This window comes from Bombina bombina, chromosome 5 (genome assembly GCF_027579735.1).
Source record: "Bombina bombina isolate aBomBom1 chromosome 5, aBomBom1.pri, whole genome shotgun sequence".
Lineage (NCBI taxonomy): Eukaryota > Metazoa > Chordata > Amphibia > Anura > Bombinatoridae > Bombina > Bombina bombina.
The window spans coordinates 668,976,787-668,995,306 of record NC_069503.1 but is presented as its reverse complement, the minus strand read 5'-3'; the positions used below and the strand labels follow the sequence as shown (position 1 = coordinate 668,995,306).

At 39.4% G+C, this 18,520-nt stretch overlaps 1 protein-coding gene across 1 annotated transcript in view; it reads left to right on the top strand.

Moving 5' to 3' along the window:
- DROSHA (drosha ribonuclease III) overlaps positions 1-18,520 on the top strand; it is a 734,939-nt gene that overhangs the window by 10,732 nt on the left and 705,687 nt on the right. The window contains exons 4-5 of the mRNA XM_053714616.1: positions 3,136-3,370; positions 8,396-8,537. Of these exons, the coding sequence (XP_053570591.1) occupies positions 3,136-3,370; positions 8,396-8,537 (377 nt within the window). The remainder of the gene's footprint in view (positions 1-3,135; positions 3,371-8,395; positions 8,538-18,520) is intronic.

The following is an 18,520-nucleotide window of genomic DNA, read 5'->3' as shown; positions in this document are numbered from 1 at the left end:
GTAAAATATATAAAGATTATTCTAAACTTGTTTTATTATGCATAGCTAAACCTTTTTAATTAAATCTGTGTTTACTGTCCGTTTAAAGGACAATGATAGTTGCTGATCCAATCAGCAGCGCTAGTTGCACATCTAATCAGCAGCAAGTTCTGCTCGGGACCAGCAGTGCACCACAGGTGCCGAGGTGCAGTTCTACTGTGTGTTTAACCCCTTTTGCAGGGGTTAAACACACAATACTGCAGGGTGGATAGTCTTAAAGGGACAGTATACTCAGACATTTAAACCTCAAATTTACATTTTGCATGATGTATTAAACATAAGTTTCATTCATCACATTTTAAATGTTTTTTTTTTTTTAACTATTAATTTTATCACAAAACTTACCCCCCTCTTGTATATCAACAGTCCGCCTACTGATCCGCCACATTTTTTCACTATTTTCAATAATTTGCCATCCACCTATAGTAAAATTAGCTGTCGCGCTATGGATAAGATATGTGAACGCTCGCTCGATGAGTTTATTATTTATTAACTTCCGACGTTCACCTGAAGCGATCGATGCTTAGATCATCGGATATAACAGAGAATGCTCCTTTTTTTTCCATTGCGCATAGCTATGACATTGACACATGTGCAATTGTAATTACATACAGAGCCGCTCTGTAAAGACATAATCGTGAGCGAGCTTCCGTGGAAGGAAATGTAGGCGTTACAAAATTTGCATGTGGGAAGAGCAGAATAGATCTAGACCGCCCATATTAGAGATGACATTGAGGGGTTGGAGAACGAACTGCCATTAACGGTTGCACTCAAAATGTAAGATCAAATAAAACATGGAAAAAATATTGTTTATTAAAATTAAATAATGCGTTTCAAATGTAATGGCAAAGACCAACATTGCCCACGATTTTAGTATGTGTGAATTTACTGACCCTTTAAAACTACATGGTCTAACGGGTTAGCATGTGTGATTTTTCGATTATAATGGCACTTTAAGTATTATGTTAATATTTCCTTCTAAGTTTTGCAATATTTGTAGATAGGTTTGTAAATCAGTTGGTGTTGCCTAATGCATCAACCAGACAGGTGTTGCTTGGCAAACAGGAAGAAGCACTGTATTTTAATGATTTATGATTCATTAGTCTAGAAAATTTGTTGACATGAATTTGCAGCAAGAGAGAGAGTAGATCTTACAAACACCTAGAGTATAGCGTTTGTCATCATTTAGGAAACATTAACTTGTTTTCTTCTTAGTCAATGCACACCCCTGTGCTAAATTCCCTCTTTCATATGAGGTGTGTCTGTTGTATTCTGTCTTTAGGGGATAGGGACTCATTGGAAATGAATTACTCCCCTCTTTCCAAATAGGGTCTAATACCCATCTCTTTAGCCTATGGGTTCTAAATAGCCACCTTTAACAAAAACATCTTGGTACCTAGTTGGAGGGTGGTCATTGCAAATCAGAGGAGGATGTGGCCTTTATTCAAAATAGGGGTCTCATCCCCTCAAAGTAATGCAAAGGGGAAGATAGTGGCTGCTTTAAAACCACCCCCATGAAACAATTCTCTGTGATATCTAAAAAGGCAGATGATCAGTTTCTCAAGTGATTAAATGCATATTAGGGATCCAGTATCCCCTTATTTAAAGGGACAGTGTACTCTGATATTTTCTCCCTATTGATGTGTCCCCATTTATCCATTTTACCTACTGGGGTGTATTCAATTGTTTACAAATAGCTCATTCACCTTTATTTTCTCATTTGAAATAGCTGGCTTTGCCTTTTGTATCTCCACCCATATTAAACATTTCTGAACTCTAAGTTCTGGTTCCATAAAAACCATGTAAACGAAGGTTTAGATAAAATAACACTCCCAGGGGGGACTGTGACAAAGAGAGAAAACTATAGAAAATGAAAATTTTATTAAGTATTGGCCTTTGAGTCAACATTAATAAAGAAGATAAGGAGGAATTTGTGTAAAAAATTAGATAACATAATGAGAGATTCTCTCCCTACAACATCAGCCCACTGTATTGGGTTGTGGTCTCAGAAAGCAGAAAGTTATTTCATATAAATAAATATACCTAAAGGATCAATTTCCCATACATTTTAAAGGGACAGTCTAGACCAAAATAAACTTTCATGATTCAGATAGAGCATGTCATTTTAAACAATTTTCCAATTTACTTTTATCACCAATTTTGCTTTGTTCTCTTGGTATTCTTGGTTGAAAGCTTAACCTAGGAGGTTCATATGCTAATTTCTTAGACCTTGAAGCCCACCTGTTTCAGATTGCATTTTAACAGTTTTTCACCACTAGAGGGTGTTAGTTCACGTATTTCATATAGATAACATTGTGCTTGTGCACGAGAAGTTATCTGGGAGCAGGCACTGATTGGCTAGACTGCAAGTCTGTCAAAAGAACTGAAAAAAGGGGCAGTTTGCAGAGACTTAGATACAAGATAATCACAGAGGTTAAAGTATATTATTAAAACTGTGTTGGTTATGCAAAACTGGGGAATGGGTAATAAAGGGATTATCTATATTTTAAAACAATAAAAATTCTGGTGTAGACTGTCCCTTTAACTTCTGCAGCTGGTATAACAAGTAATTGGAATCACATTAAGGAGAAACCAACTTTACAGTACACTGTCCTTTTTAAAATAACTAATTTTTCTTCCCATGATTGGTCATTAATCATCTTTCCTTTCACTTTTTGGCTAGTACTGAAGGTTCTCTCCACTTCTATTATAATCCTCTGTGTCCTAGAGGCATATGCAACCCCTCATTCGAAAATACTCCCATCTCCGTTAAAGGGAATGTGTGTCACTCTATAGGATTCATGGCTAAAATGTGGGCTCTATTAGGGCCCCTTGCATCACATCAAATGAGCAGGGCTCACTGCCTTTTGGCAATTATATCACCAAGTATTGCATGTCACATCAGCATCTACTCATCCTTCTACTATTAGACAGCTTGACACATCATTCTTCACAATCTGTGCGCAAAATAGAGGACCTTTAGAAGCATTGTCCAGATCTTGTCTTTTCTGTCTATTATTGGAAAACTGGTAGAGAAATTTGCTGACTACAATGCGCTGATAATCTTTCTTTACACATTTTTACATCCTGCTAAAGCACATCACCTAGTCGAGAAAGGAAGAGAGCACGACGAGAGGAGGGTAAGGAGACTTCTTCGGAGAGCCCAAGTTCTACAAAAGAGAAGACCGTTGCACCCATAAATGAGAAGGATCTTTTGGATGAGAACTTGTTAGAAAAAAATGAAGAGGAAGAAGACGACTTACTTAAGCCTGTTTGGGTTCGCTGCACCCATTCTGAAAGTTACTACTCTAGCGACCCAATGGACCAAGTGGTGAGTAGTGAATACACAAATGATGTATAGATACTTTTGTTAAAGTTTTATTGGTATAGTAAGTTAATTTCCTTTTAAATGGCCATTGTACTCCACTGTTCTTTGTTCCATGCCATCTAAAAGAGAATAGTGAAAATGTATTCAAATATTTTTGTTTTTGAAAACTCATGTTTTTGTTTCTGAATACGTTTATTATTAACTTTATGAACAATGATCCATATAAATTATCGGACTACTGTGCACAAATTTTTTACCCGTGCAATTTTTGGCCAAATATTCCTGAGTGTAGTCAAACTTGTGAGTGTGTCGTGTGTATGTGTATATATGTGACTCTGGGGACAGCACAGTTTCCTGTGAGTGCCAGGCATGTTGCAGGGTCATGGGATGTGTACCCGGTCCGGTATGAGAGTGCAGTCCCCTTCCGTGTTTTGTATATGTCTGGGGTGATTACATAAGCCAGTGCACCCTTCACTTGTTCCCAGTTTGTTGGATTGAGAGCTTGCATTGTGTGGCTGTTTTAGGGTCCCAGGTTTTTGGAAGGGACCTTGTCGTGGTACCTGGGGCTTGTCCCATTTGGCCAAATGCGGTAACTAACCCTTCCATTTTTGCTTTTAATCTTAGCTGAGAGCTTGTAAGTGAGTGCTGGACTTTCTCTGTGTGTTGTATTAATTTGTTTTGTAATTTTCCCTATGGTTCTTGCACCCAGACCGGTCTGGGGTTAACTGCCTGTGACTCTGGAGACAGCACAGCTTCCTGTGAGTGCCAGTAAGCACCCAGGGCTGAGCATGTTGCAGGGTCATGGGATGTTTACCCGGCACGGTATGAGAGTGCAGTCACCTTCCGTGTTTTGTATATGTCTGGGGTGATTACATAAGCCCGTGCACCCTTCACTTGTTCCCAGTTTGTTGGATTGAGAGCTTGCATTGTGTGGCTGTTTTAGGTCCCAGGTTTTTGGAAGGGACCTTGTCGTGGTACCTGGGCTTGTCCCATTTGGCCAAATGCGCTAACTAACCCTTACATTTTTGCTTTTAATCTTAGCTGAGAGCTTGTGAGTGAGTGCTGGACTTTGTCTGTGTGTTGTATTAATTTGTTTTGTAATTTTCCCTATGGTTCTTGCACCCAGACTGGTCTGGGGTTAACTGCCTGTGACTCTGGGGACAGCACAGCTTCCTGTGAGTGCCAATGAGCACCCAGGGCTGAGCATGTTGCACGGTCATGGGATGTTTACCCGGTCCGGTATGAGAGTGCAGTCACCTTCCGTGTTTTGTATATGTCTGGGGTGATTACATAAGCCCGTGCACCCTTCACTTGTTCCCAGTTTGTTGGATTGAGAGCTTGCATTGTGTGGCTGTTTTGTGATGTATTGTGTATGTCGTATGTATATACAGAAGAAAATAGCAAAATATACTTTTGAAAACCGATCACTGAACACTGTCAGGGGAGCGCATGTGTGAAACAAGTGTACATTTTGTGATGTGCAACAGTGTCTGAAATAAAGAGACAAGGATTTACTTTGAAATATCTTCCAATTTTGTATCCATGGGAGTTGGTGGCTGCTTTCAGCTGTATGGAGTTTGACTTCACAGTTATATTTTGAAACTTCCATGCCAGTCCGAAGAATCGGTGATGCCACCTATGAGCGTGAGTCCAAAGATCGGGATCTCCAATAGCAAAGTGCCTCCATAGAGCAGACTAACCTGTGATGTCATTGTGGGCGTGTATAGACAGTCTAATATGGAACGGCTCTCCCGACAATAAGCCAATAGCCACCCGGCAAGTCAGTAGCTTGATTTATGCACAATTCAAGTGAATAGCTAAAAAAAAAAATCACAAAGGCCTAATACACTTCCCGTCTTCAGTCCGGCAATCATTACAATCCCCTAGTAAATTCCCTCAAAGTAGAATGATGCAGGATCCGAGTCTGTTGCTAATGTAATATAGTCTGATATACAAAAGAGAAGAAAACAGATCGGCTCAACTGCTTTGTTAAATAGCATATTTATTCCATGTTACATTAAAAAAACTTTCCATCTTAATGGGAGGAGAGTCCACTGCTTCATTCATTACTTGTGGGAATTAAGATCCTGGCTACTAGGAGGCGGCAAAGACACCCCAGCCAAAGGCTTAAATACCTCCCCCACTCCACTCATCCACCGTCCTTCTTTGCCTTTCGTCACAGGAGGTTGTCAGAAAAGTGCCAGAAGTTTGCGGAAATTTGCAAGAGGTAGATCTTATGACGTCTCATTACCAAGTTTCCCAGATATGGGTCGAGGTACAGGGATCCTCAGGCAGAGCTAACAGATGCATTAGCGGGGCCTTGGAGGTTCAATCTAATTTATCTTTTACTGCCTTTACCACTAGTTCCTAGTGTAGAGGCTTGAATCAAGCAGGCATCAGTGATACTGATTGTTCCGTCTTGGCCGCGAAGGATATGGTTCGCAGATTAGTGGGGATGTTGTTATCTCCTCCGTAGAAGTTACCTTGTCGCAGGGATCTGCTGACCAAGGTCTCTTTGTTCATCTATGTCTAGATCTCTGAGGCTGACTGCTTGGAGATTAAACGCTTAGTCCTAGCCAAGAGAGGGGTTTTTGAGAGTGTTATTTTTACTCTCATTCAAGCTTGTAGCTGGTTGCTTGTCGCATCTATCATAAGGTGTGGACCTAGTTATTCTGTTCTCCAGGATGAACTGGAGAAGGGCTTTTCTGCAAGTCCCCTGAGGGGGCAGATTTCGGCCCTGTCTGTGTTACTGCACAAGAGGTTCGCTGAGCTTCCTGATATGCAGTCACTTGTTAAGGCTCTGCTAGGATCAGACCTGTGTTTAGATCTATTGCTCCTCCTTGGAGTTTGAATCTTTTTCTTTAGGTTTTGCACAGGCTCCGTTGGAGTCTATGCATGAAATAGACATTAAACTATTGTCTTGGAAGGTTCCTTTTCTACGGGCTATTGCTTCTGCAAGCGAGTATCTGTGATTACTGCCTTACAATGCCTCCTTATCTGGCTTTCCATGCTGATAAGGTTGTTCTTCGAACCAAGTTAGGTTTTCTTCCCAAGGTTGTGTCAATTTGCAACATCAATCAAGAGATTGTGGTTCCTTTCAATTTAATTCTGGATGTGGTTTGTGCCTTAAAGTCCTAACTTCAGGCCACGTAGGAATTTAGACAAACTTCTTTTCTGTTTGTTCTCTTTCTGTTAATCGTGGGGGTCAGAGGGCCTCTTTGACTTCCTTTATCTTTTTGGCTGAGGAGTGTCCTCCGTTTCGCATGAGACAGCGGGACATAAGCCTCCTCTTAGGATTATGGCTCATTCAACTAGAGCTGTGGCCTCTTCTTTGGCCTTTAAGAACAAGGCTTCTATGGAGCAGATTTGTAAGGCGGCTACTTGGTCCTCTTTACATTCTTTTGCAACATTTTACAAAATTTATGTTTTTGCTTCAGAGGAAGCAGCTTTTGGGAAAGGTTCTGCATGCTGTGGTGCCCTCAGTATAGGGTCCGCCTCCTTTTACCCTCCTGTTTTCTTCATTCAGTGTACTCTAGAGCTTGGGTATTTCCACAAGTAATGAATGAAGCTGTGTACTCTACTCCCATTAAGATGGAAAACATAAATTATGCTTACCTGATCATTTTATTTCCATCTGTGGGAGAAGAGTCCACTGCTCCCGCCTGTTTCTCCGGGGGGGCGGACCTAAATTTAATATTATTCTTCTGGCACCATTTATACCCTGATATTTCTCCTACTGTTCCTTGTTCCCTTGGCAGAATGACTGGGGGATGAGGGGAGTGGGGGAGGATCTTTAAGCCTTTGGCTGGGGTGTCTTTGCCTCCTCCTGGTGGCCAGGTTCTTAATTCCCACAAGTAATGAATGAAGCAGTGGACTCTCCTCCCAGAGATGAAAATTAAATTATCAGGTAAGCATAATCTATGTTTTTCAGCTTGTCAGCCGTAATTATAGACTGGCTTAAAGGGCCACTGTAAGTAAATATTTTCTATGCCTGTTACTAACTAACTACCCAAAATACGCTTTTTATCAATAGCATTTCATTAACATATCTCTACCGTATATCAGAAATCTTGTCTGCAAATTTAATTGTTTTCCAAACCCACTCCATGGGTATCCTTTGCTCTGTACCAATCCGTTTACAATACCTAGGTTTCAAAATGGCGCTTTAAACACAAAGTTATTGGTTTAAGTATTTTGAACACACAGTGCTGAAAATAGTGGGCAGGATAACGTGACATCATCGGCGAATAAAATATATAACTTTTAGAACGTTATGAAACTTTGTTTTGGAGAAAATATAGGTCAGTAGGTTTTAATTAATGTTTATTAACTTTAATATGTTAGTAGTTTAGCTTAAAAATTATAACAAAGTAATCCTTTAAGTATCATGTCCTCCTAGTTTATATATACACACAGTTGCAATTAATTAAAAACATAGCACTCATTAATTGCAACTATGTATATATAAACTAGGACGAGATACACAAGCTGGTCTATGATTACGGCTGACAAGTGCTCCAGATGCCTACCTCTACGTATCTCAACACAGAAAATCATGGCAATGCAGCAAATCTGATAATAGAAATACATTGGAAACTTTTAAAAAATTGTATGCTCTGTCTGAATCCCAAAAGTACGTTTTTGGGTTTCATATCCCTTTTAATGTTCATGATTTTGGAATGTGATCTCCAACAAGATTATATAGATGCGATTGTCATACAGTTTACATAACAACAAATACTGCTGATATATAATATGGATTAATAAAAAAGTAATGTATTAGGTGATGCAGATTCAGTCAGTAAAACCAAGCAGTTTGGTGGTAGTTTAAAGGAGGCGTGTCAGCAGATTTGTTGTTGTTTATGCCATCTTTGCTAGCACGTCTCTACATTTGTTTCATCTTTTTAAAGGAAGAGAGGCTGTTACCTTGACTGTTACTTTAATACCAAACAGTTTAATCTCGATGGTATATTTGCTAAACTTTCTTATTTTTGAAAAGGGATCACTTGTCATGCTTTAACTTTACAGGGAGATTCAACAGTAGTTGGCACAAGCAAGCTTCGTGATTTATATGACCGTTTTGAGGAAGAACTTGGAAAGCGCCAATCAAGAGCTAAAGAAGCCAGACCAGCATGGGAACCACCTAAGACCAAACTAGACGAACATTTAGGTAAGAAACCTATATCCCAAAGGCACTTTATAAGGACGTAAATATTCTTTTTTAACAGGTGTGCCATTTTATTGTATTTTTACCATTCGTATTTCAAAAATATTTACTACTACATGTGAAAGCACCTAAGTTTGTGTTATTTCTGAGAGGCTTTTGATGGAATTTATAGTTTGTAAAAGAGTTAATTTGATTCTTGAAAAATATGATGCAATAGGCTAAAGATATTCTTTCAGATTGGCAGAAAGACCTAGCTGCTGCTCTAAGGTAATAGGGAAGCTAAGGTGTTTTTTATTTTTTATTTTTTTATTGCTGTTTGAAAGAGAAATGTTTAATACCTGAGAGTCAATTTATTACAAACCTATTCATTAAAAACACTTTAACCCTTTTATGACAGGGTTATAATGTCTACATCGGAACAACGTTTCCGATGTAGACAAATTGAAATTAGGCAATCGCGAGATTTCAATTATGGGATCGGGTCTGGGGGGGTGTCCCTATGATGCTTGGAACGCCCTCCAGAACGAGATCAAATCCAGGAAGCGCAGTTGGCTTCAGGACATCCAACAGCTATGACGTATTTCGTCCTAACGGCGCTAAAGCCCAGTGCCGTTTGGACGGAATAAAACATTGGTAAAAGGTTAAAGTAAATTTAGTTCAAAAAGATTTTGAATGTAACAGAAAATGCATTTTTGTAAAGAACTGACACTCAAGGACAAAAAAAAAAAACCTAGGAGCCAGCCCAAAATATCTATATAAAAATATTTTTACACACGTTTGGGAATAGTCTGCAGGTAAATGTTTTTTTTGGTTTGTTTTTTCTTTTGTTTGTGACTAATTTTTTTGTTCTTGCAGCAGCATATTAAGGTTTGAATTTGTACACAGGACTTGTTCCATTTCCTTTTCCTATAAAACATGAAAACCCATTAGTTAACCCCTTTGTTATCTAGAACATAGGTTATCGGGGGTGGGGATCACTACAGCTTCGCTCAGCAATAAATTATCCATTTGTTTGACTGGAAGAAACACAAGCAATTATTTGGTTAAATTGCTGCTGCATAACTAATTTGCAGCAGTGCCTTGACCCTTGCTTGCCCAGAACACTGGATTAATCAAGGCGCACCTGAACACATTTAGCAATTATATGAAATATGTAGCAGTGTGTAAAATAGGGGGTATACTCTTTCTGCAGGGCTTGACAAACCGAGGTGCCAGGGATCCACTAGCACTTTAAAATTAGAGCCTGGTTTAGAGTCCTCAAGACACGCATGGGTTCTTTTCACTAGTTACAATCAGCAACACCTACAATTTAACAGTGTGGCTGGATTCTTTCTAGGCCTAGCAGCTGGGAAATACAAATCAAACTTTCATCAATAAGATGGTAAGATTCCATGAACCATCACATGTGGGATTAAAGTCCAGACCTATAGGAACAGCCAAAACAACCCATAATAACAAAGCTTTAATCCCTCCCACTTTTTCCATTGATTACTTAATCAATTTTTTTGTCTCCAGCAAGGGTGATGGTGAAACATGAAGTGCTGATCCACACGTTGATTGAAATGGGTTCTCTAACCAATCTAAGACAATTGCCCTCCTCAGAATACCTACAAATGGGGAAAGGAGTGGACAGGAGTACATCCAGGCAGTTAAAATCTTATCCCAATGCATAGATGCCCCAAGGTGAAATGTGGGCATGCCCGCCAATCCCCTGGATTACAGTGTCCTCCTCTTTTTATAGATCACTGGCACCCTGTCTTGGATGGGTCTGTCTACTGGTAGCAGACTTCTACAGCTAAGGGTAGACGAAGGGGCTGACAGGTACGAACTATGCACCTTCATTTTCCGCAGGTTATTAGCATGAATATATACACGTTTCTCATTGCCTGGGGACTGCAATCAAATCCTTCACTAGGATCTGAATGCTGATGTACTATTTGGCTTTTTTCAGAGCCAGATTGATAATTGAGCAAGACCACGTTAAGATCTGTGCAAATCCAGACCGTAACGTTGTGATCTTGCACCAGAACCAATCCGACACTGAAAAGAGCTGAATAGTGCTTACCTAATGAAGGATCCGAATGCACAAGTTTTATAGCTACATACCAGATACAGATATTTGCATTTTGAGAGAGAGACACAAAAAAACCTGAATGGAGTTTTCCAAAATGCAAGTTGACAAGCCACAGTCATTCTGGGAGAATGTCCATTGCACAGATGAAAGTAGGCCTTTTTGGGAAATCACAACAACTCCATGTTTAAAGAAGAGAAATTTTAATCTTTCAAAGAAAAGAACACCATCCGTACTGTGAAATATGGAGGAGGCCTAGGGATGCTTTGGGGTTGCACTGGGTGCCTAGAATCTGTGTAGGGCAAAATGAAATAGAAGACTATAAAGGCATTCTTTAACAAATGTACTTGCAGTGTCAGAAAACTGTGTCTCATAGGTTTTCCAGCAGCAAAATTACCCAAAACATACTTCAAAAAGCACTCAAGGATGAATGAGAAGAAAACATTGTACTATTTTGAACTGGTCTTCTATGAGTGCAGATCTGAATCCCATTGAACATATGTGGAAGTTCTGAAACTCACAGTTGGGAAAAGGCACCCATCAAACCTTAGAGAACTAGAGCAGTTTCTTCAAGAAGAGTGGGCCAAAACCCCAGTCGAAAAGTATAGAAATCTTATTCAGAGCTACAGAAAGCGCTTGATTGCAGTTATTGTTAACAAAGGCTGTGCTTTGAAATATTAGGTAAAGAGTACCATTTATTTTTGTTTGCGATCTTCTCAATTGTTTTACTGTTTTAAAGGGACATGAAACCCACATTTTTTCTTTCATGATTTAGAAAGAGAATGCAATTTTAAACATCTTTCTAATTTACTTCTATTATCTCATTTGTTTTATTCTCTTGATATTCTTTGCTGAAAAGCATATCTAGATATGCTTAGTAGCTGCTGATTGGTTGCTGCACATAGAAGCCTCGTGTGATTGGCTCACCCATATGCATTGCTTTTTCTTTAACTAAGGATATCTAAAAAATAAAGCAAAATAAATAATAGAAGTAAATTGTAATGTTTAAATTTGTATTCTCTATCTGAATCATGAAAGAAATATTTTGGGTTTAGTGGCCCTTTAAAGTAACCTGTGAAGTCCATAAATCAAGTGATGTTTCTGTTCTATTACATTCGAAACAAAGAATGGTGGATACAAAATACTTTAACTTTTTTTATAGAATAACATTGCTATGAAAAAGGCACTTGTTCTTTATAATTGTACATCAATTTGTTACATACAAATGTAATCTTACAAAATCAATTTTTACCTTTTTTAGGGAGGCAGATGCAATTTTTGTTTTTTACTTGATTTATTTTTTATTTTTTAGAATACAAATTTTTAAATACAATTTATTTATTTTTTAAAAGTACAGTTTTCTTTTTTGGAAATACACTTCCAGTATGTGTGTCAAAACACTGTCAAAAATAGATGCTAATTCTCGTTTTGTTGTGATGTCACAGCATTTAATTCAGCAGTTTGCCTCCCGGGAACTAGCTGCTGTTTTGTTGCAATTAAATGTGGAAAATGGCTGACAACCCCAGCACAAAAGGATCTCGGGCAAACCTTTTAACATTTATCATGTAACATACAACATGGCTTAACATGTCTAAGTGATTTATCCTTTTTATTTCTTCACAGCGGACGTCAGTCTTACATTTTACCATTATTTGTGTATTACCCTTAAGGGTTTACCCCCTTCTGTGCCTTTTTATACAGGCATACCTCAGAGATATTGCAGGATCAGTTCCAAACAAAGCGAATGTCGCAATAAAGCAAGTCACGCACATTTTTTGGTTTACCAGTGCATATAAAAGTTATGTTTACACTAGTCTTGAATAAAATACAAAGTCTTAGTTCCTCAATACACATACGCAGGGGTTAGGGCCAAAGTACTGGTCAAAAAATAATTTGTATTAATCATAGGCTTTAAATTCTCTCCTAATACATAGCTCCATTAGCTGGAATAACACCTTGTCACCATAAGAATAAACAAAGGCTGAACGGAATCCTTATCCACTAAACAGCTGTAACAAACACAGTTCCTCTTACCGATCTCTTGAATATGTGACTCGTTCGGTCCTAAGAGACGCCAATGTTCCTTTGGAAAGTTTACCACTTGTAAATTTCTCTACCACTTGCTTCGTTCTAGCCGGCAGACACAGTGGATTCAAAACTTCCGGAACTCGCCACCTCTTTCAGACTGGACTCAAGTGGAAATGTTATAGGTTGATCAGTCATCATTTCGGTGATTACTCTAGGGGTTAAATTGATTATTTAATAAATGTCTAGCCCAATAGGAGATTAGATCAGTGATTTTTTACCTTTTCTTTGCCGTGGCACACTTTTTTACACCACCATCCCATAATTTTTACTAAATCACACATTGTAGCCTAATACAGGATATGTATACAGTGTGTGTATGTGTATATATATATATATATATATATATATATATATATATATATATATATTAGGGTTGCACCGATACTAGTATCGGTACCGATACCAAGTACTTGCATGAGTACTTGTACTCGTGCAAATGCACCGATACTTAAACCGACACCTCCACTTACTACCCATATGCTATATTGTGGTGTTTTTTTCAAACTGCATGTTCCCATTTCATTTAAAGCTGGAGTGGGGACTAAACTAAAAATTGTTTACTACTGTTCTGCCAATACAAATTGCTCTTATTTGTATTATTGTAGGAGAGATCACTGTACTGCGTTCAGACAAACCCCTGAAGTACAGGGCAGTTAATAAACTGAGATTTCCAGCTCTGGCTAAAATGGCCCAAAAATATCTTTCTGCCCCATGCAGTGGTGTGGAAAGTTGAACCTCCTTACTGATAGCAAAAACAGATTTATAACTGAACATGCAGAGATGCTTCTCTTCTGTTCCTTAAAAAGAACTTGCCACTAACTTTTAAAAAATTATTCTAATTGCTAGATTGCTTTTTATACTGCTAGTTCTCATCTTGCACAATTATGTTCAAAACATACTGTACTCTGAGGGACATCTTAGCTTATATAATTGCAGGAAGAGTACTCATAGGAAAAATTAAGTTAATCCCAATGAACACTCATCCTGCAATTATAGGATTAGATTTAGATTACATTTGATTGGTAAACTTTACCAATGCTCTGTTCACATTTCCAACTCCATAGCCTTTAATGGAGTAGGACGTGTAATGAGAGCATTGGTACAGCTTGCCAGTCAAATGTAATCTAGCCCATAGTGTTGTTCACCATGATTAAACAGTATTCTGTTCTATTTTTTATTGTATGGCACTTTTGGTTGGTTGCAATTTTATATTTGTTATTTATTGTTGTTAATATATTTTATTTTAATATTTTTATTTCTAAACATGTTCTGTGAACTTTGTGACAAATAAAACCTGTTTTATTATTTCATAATGTCTTTTGAGCTACAGTCCTTCATAATTATAAAGAAGGAATCTTAAATAATTAGTCTGTATTGTGCTTGGTAAACTGTCACATGACATAAAAAAAAGTATCGGTAATTGGTATCGGCGAGTATTTGAAAAAAAGTATCGGTACTTGTACTCGGTCTTAAAAAAATGGTATCGGTGCAACCCTAATATATATATATATATATATATATATATATATATATATATATATATATATATATATATATATATATATATATATATACACACACTGTACTGTGCTGTCATGCCATGCCTCCTACAAACTATACATGACATATTGACATTCTTTTACAAACAATCATAATGATTGTCTGTGAATGAATGTCAATGTCATGGTTGTAAATGATGGCTGATGAGCCTGTCGCATACCTCCCAATATTTAAAAATTTGAAAGAGGGACACCCCCGGACTGTTGTCAGTCTGCCGCGGCACACCTGAGGATCTCTCACGGCACACTGGTTGAAAAACACTGGATTAGATGACCCTATAAAGGGGTGTGTTTCTAAATTCATATGGCTAACTGCCAAAACACATCAGCTGTATAGCTAATCTCCTAAACTTGTTACATTTTTTTTAATTTGCAACTAATAAAGGACCGTTGTACTGCTTGCTGCTCCCACCCGCTGTTATTTTGTACACTAGTCTTGCTCAACCCAGGGTTGCCACACAACTTAAAGTTGTGAGAACACAATATAACTGTGAAGCGCAGCAAAACAAGGTATGCCTGTACTGTATTTCTTTGCTGTCATCTCATTTTTGATACTCGCATATCTTTACTATTCCAATCCATTATAGAGCAAACTGTTGCAGCTTAAACCCTTCTCATATGTGTATATGTAAGAAAGTGTTTGTGCCCCTATTCAGCTTTGTGACCAAAGTGCTGACTCTAATGCTAGACAAGGTCATGCTGTGTTTCATTTACAGCAGAGTATTTAGGGATTTGTCACCCACTAGGGTTATCCCCAGGGCTCTTTTTCTGATCTGCCTCCTAACTTAAAACTGTACATCCACTCTGCAATTTCACAACGGACGGATTTCATGCCTCCACCTGTTAACATAAACACATGTAAAGGGCAGAAGAAGAAAGTTTGCAAGTCCTGGGATCATCTGGGATATACTGAGGAGTGACACATCTAGGGTACCCTATGCAGAAGTAGAATTGAATTAGAATCTACCTGCTCAGCTGACGACAATTATTCAGAAACACAGGACCCCTTGCTGACAAAGTAGCAGATGTGTCCTTTCATTTAAAATTGAAGCACATACATGTGGGAAGTTTTAATTGCCTCAGAGTTTTATTTTGTTTGCAGGTGGAGGGTCCTCAATCTGTGAAAAAGATTGATAAAATCTTTAAGACGGCCCTAAAGCCATCTACCTTCCTTCCTCATTTTTTAAATGCAAAAGCCTCCCTTTATCCTTCTTTGCGCCTTTTTTTTCTCTTCCACAGACATTTTATCAAACAGAACCAAGAAGAATTGACAGAAGCCCTGAATTGGCCAATACCGAAGTTACTCAGTGTCAAGGAGAGAACAGCCCATGAATACAGCTGTTAGGTGTCCTTGGCCAGATGCATTCAGGTTTTCTAGGTTATGGCTCACCTCAGGGTTACTTTGCAAGCCGCTATAAAAGATATTGAACATCAGTCTCCACAGTGGTGACAGCTTTGTCACAAGGAATCTGAAGCAACATAGGGTCCTAAGCTGGGTTTCTCCAAGCTGCTGATCTCCTTGTTTCTGGTTACAGGCTCATCATTGCTTTCAGTGTGACGATACTTCTTTATTTGTAGCTCCTCCATTGAACAGGAGCTGCTGAAGACAGCATTGTATTTGTTAGGGCTTGACACAGCTGTTGCACAAGCTCAGAAAAATGCTGTTTAAGGACACTATGCATCTCCAACTACCCATTTATCAATATCGGCCATGTTTTTTGAGAAGAGACACTAAGTTCCAGCTGCTATTAGGCGAACTGACAAGGGCATGCAATATGCGTCCTCGAGAGCAAAAGCAGTATGCCTCAATGTTATAGACAATGAAATGAATGAGTGCCCAGAAATGTTCAATGTAAAGTATTGCAGTGAGTCCCAATGTATTATTAAGCTGCATATGTCCTTCCGTAAAAGGACGAAAAGGCATTAAGTAAACAGTGGCAGTTAATACCAAAATGTATAAACTCCAAAAGAAAGTCTTCCTTGAGTTTCAGAAGTAAAGCAATCGATCATTATTGCTCGTATCCAACAATGTAGAAGAAGTGGCCGCTTGTATATTATTGCTGCAAGTTAACATACCTCCACGAAAGTACAGCCAGAAATGGATAACAAAGTCCTCTAATGGTTCTCTTTATGCCTGGTGAGTAGCCTGACTGAAGCCCGTGTCAAGTACTTTGCTCCGTTCAACTCCATGCTCCCTCTTTTAAGTGGGCTTTGCTCCTCCAAACCGGCTCCTGGATGGAGTTCCTACGTCACAGGAGAAGGTTGTCTCCTATCAGCTGCTGTGAGGTTGCAATAAGTTATGGGTAGATAAATAGAGCAATCAGTGGTTCTTTTATGTGTAAGCAGGACTGGCAGATAGCACTGATAGAGGAGCACACAGTGGTACTCCAAACCTCTGAATCGGTTATACTACCAGAAAGGAACAAGCGACTCCAAATAAATACGTTCAGTACAACAATAGTAGTTATTGTCTGTGCCAAAAGTAAACGTTAGAGGTTTACTACTGTTACTGTTTACTGTTTGCACAGAACAATAAATACTATAATTGTACTGCAAGTCTTTATTTGGAGCTGCTTGGTCTTTTCTGTCTGTGTTATTAGTGTCACTGAACTGGTTACCCCATCTACCATTCACCCTGGATTCCATTATTTCTACGGTTACCGGAGGCAAGGGTTCCTTCCTACCACAAGATAAGAACAACAAGTCTAAGGGACGACAATCTTCTAATTTTTGCTCCTTTCGTTCTGACAAATCCCAACGACAATAATCCGGCTCGGTCCTGGAATAAATCCAAGCAAAATAAGAAGCATGCCAAAAACAAAACGGCATGAAGGGGCGGCCCCCAATCTGGGATCGGATCGTGTAGGGGGCAGGCTGTCTCTTTTTTTTTTTTTTCAGACGCCTGGTTCAAGGATGTACATGATCCGTGGGTCCTGGAGGTGGTATCTTGGGTATCAGCCAAGCGGCAGATTCCTTCTCTCGACCAGACCAGAAAAGAGGGATGCCTTTCTAGGGTGCGTTCGGGATCTATCCTCCTTAGGAGTTGTTGTCCCGGTGCCTATCGAAGAAAGAGGTTTGGGATTTTATTCAAACCTTTTCATGGTCCCAAAGAAGGAGGGAACTTTCCGCCCAATTCTGGACCTAAAGTGCTTAAATACATTTCTCAGTGTCCCTTCCTTTAAGATGGAGACGATAAGGTCCATCCTTCCTTTAATTCAAGAAGGCCAGTTTATGACCACTATAGATCTGATGGACGCTTGCCTTCATGTTCCAATCCACAGGGAACACTTTCAATTCCTGAGGTTCGCATTCCTGGACCAGCACTTCCAGTTCATTGCCTTTTCCGTTTGGCCTAACTACTGCTCCAAGAAGCTTTACCAAGGTTCTGGGGGCTCTTCTAGCCATTGCCAGAACTCGGGGTATTGCAGTAGCCCCATACTTGGACAATATTCTGGTACAAGCACCATCCTTTCATCTTGCAGAAGAATTCTCGGAGTACCTTCTCAGTCTTCTTCGATCACATGGATGGAAGATAAACTTGGAAAAGAGTTCTCTTATCCCAAGTACCAGGGTGGAATTCCTGGGTGCTATAATAGACTCCATATCCATGAGGATAATTCTAACAGACCAGAGACGTTGCAAGCTAACTTCGGCATGTCTTGCCCTCCTGACCTCCTTGAGTCCCTCTGTGGCTCAGTGTATGGAGGTGATTGGTCTCATGGTGTCCTGCATGGACTTCATTCCTTTTGCCAGGTTCCGTGTCAGACCTTTACAACTGTGAATGCTGAGGCAGTGGAACGTCGATCATTCAGATCTGTCTCAACAGATTGTATTAGACAGCTGGTCGAGAGAATCGCTCTCTTGGTGGCTCTGTCCAGATCTGTCCAGAGGGACTTGCTTCTTAAGACCATCCTGGGAGATTGTGACTAAGGACGCAAGCCTATCCGGATGGGGAGCAGTTTGGGGTGCCAGGAAGGTACAGGGGTTATGGACTCGGGAGGAGTCCTCCCTCCTGATCAATATTTCGGAACTAAGGGCAATGTTCAAGGCCTTGAAGGCTTGGCTACTTCTGGGTTTATCCCAGTTTATCAGATTCCAATCAGTCAATATAACCTCTGTGGCTTACATCAATCATCAGGGGGGGGAACGAGAAGAGCGTGTTTTTTCTGGCACAGAATTAAGGTTGCCAGGATCTTATCTTTTCTCCAGGATGGGCTTGAGAAGGGCCTTTCTGCTAGTTCCCTGAGGGGACAGTTTTCGGCCCTGTC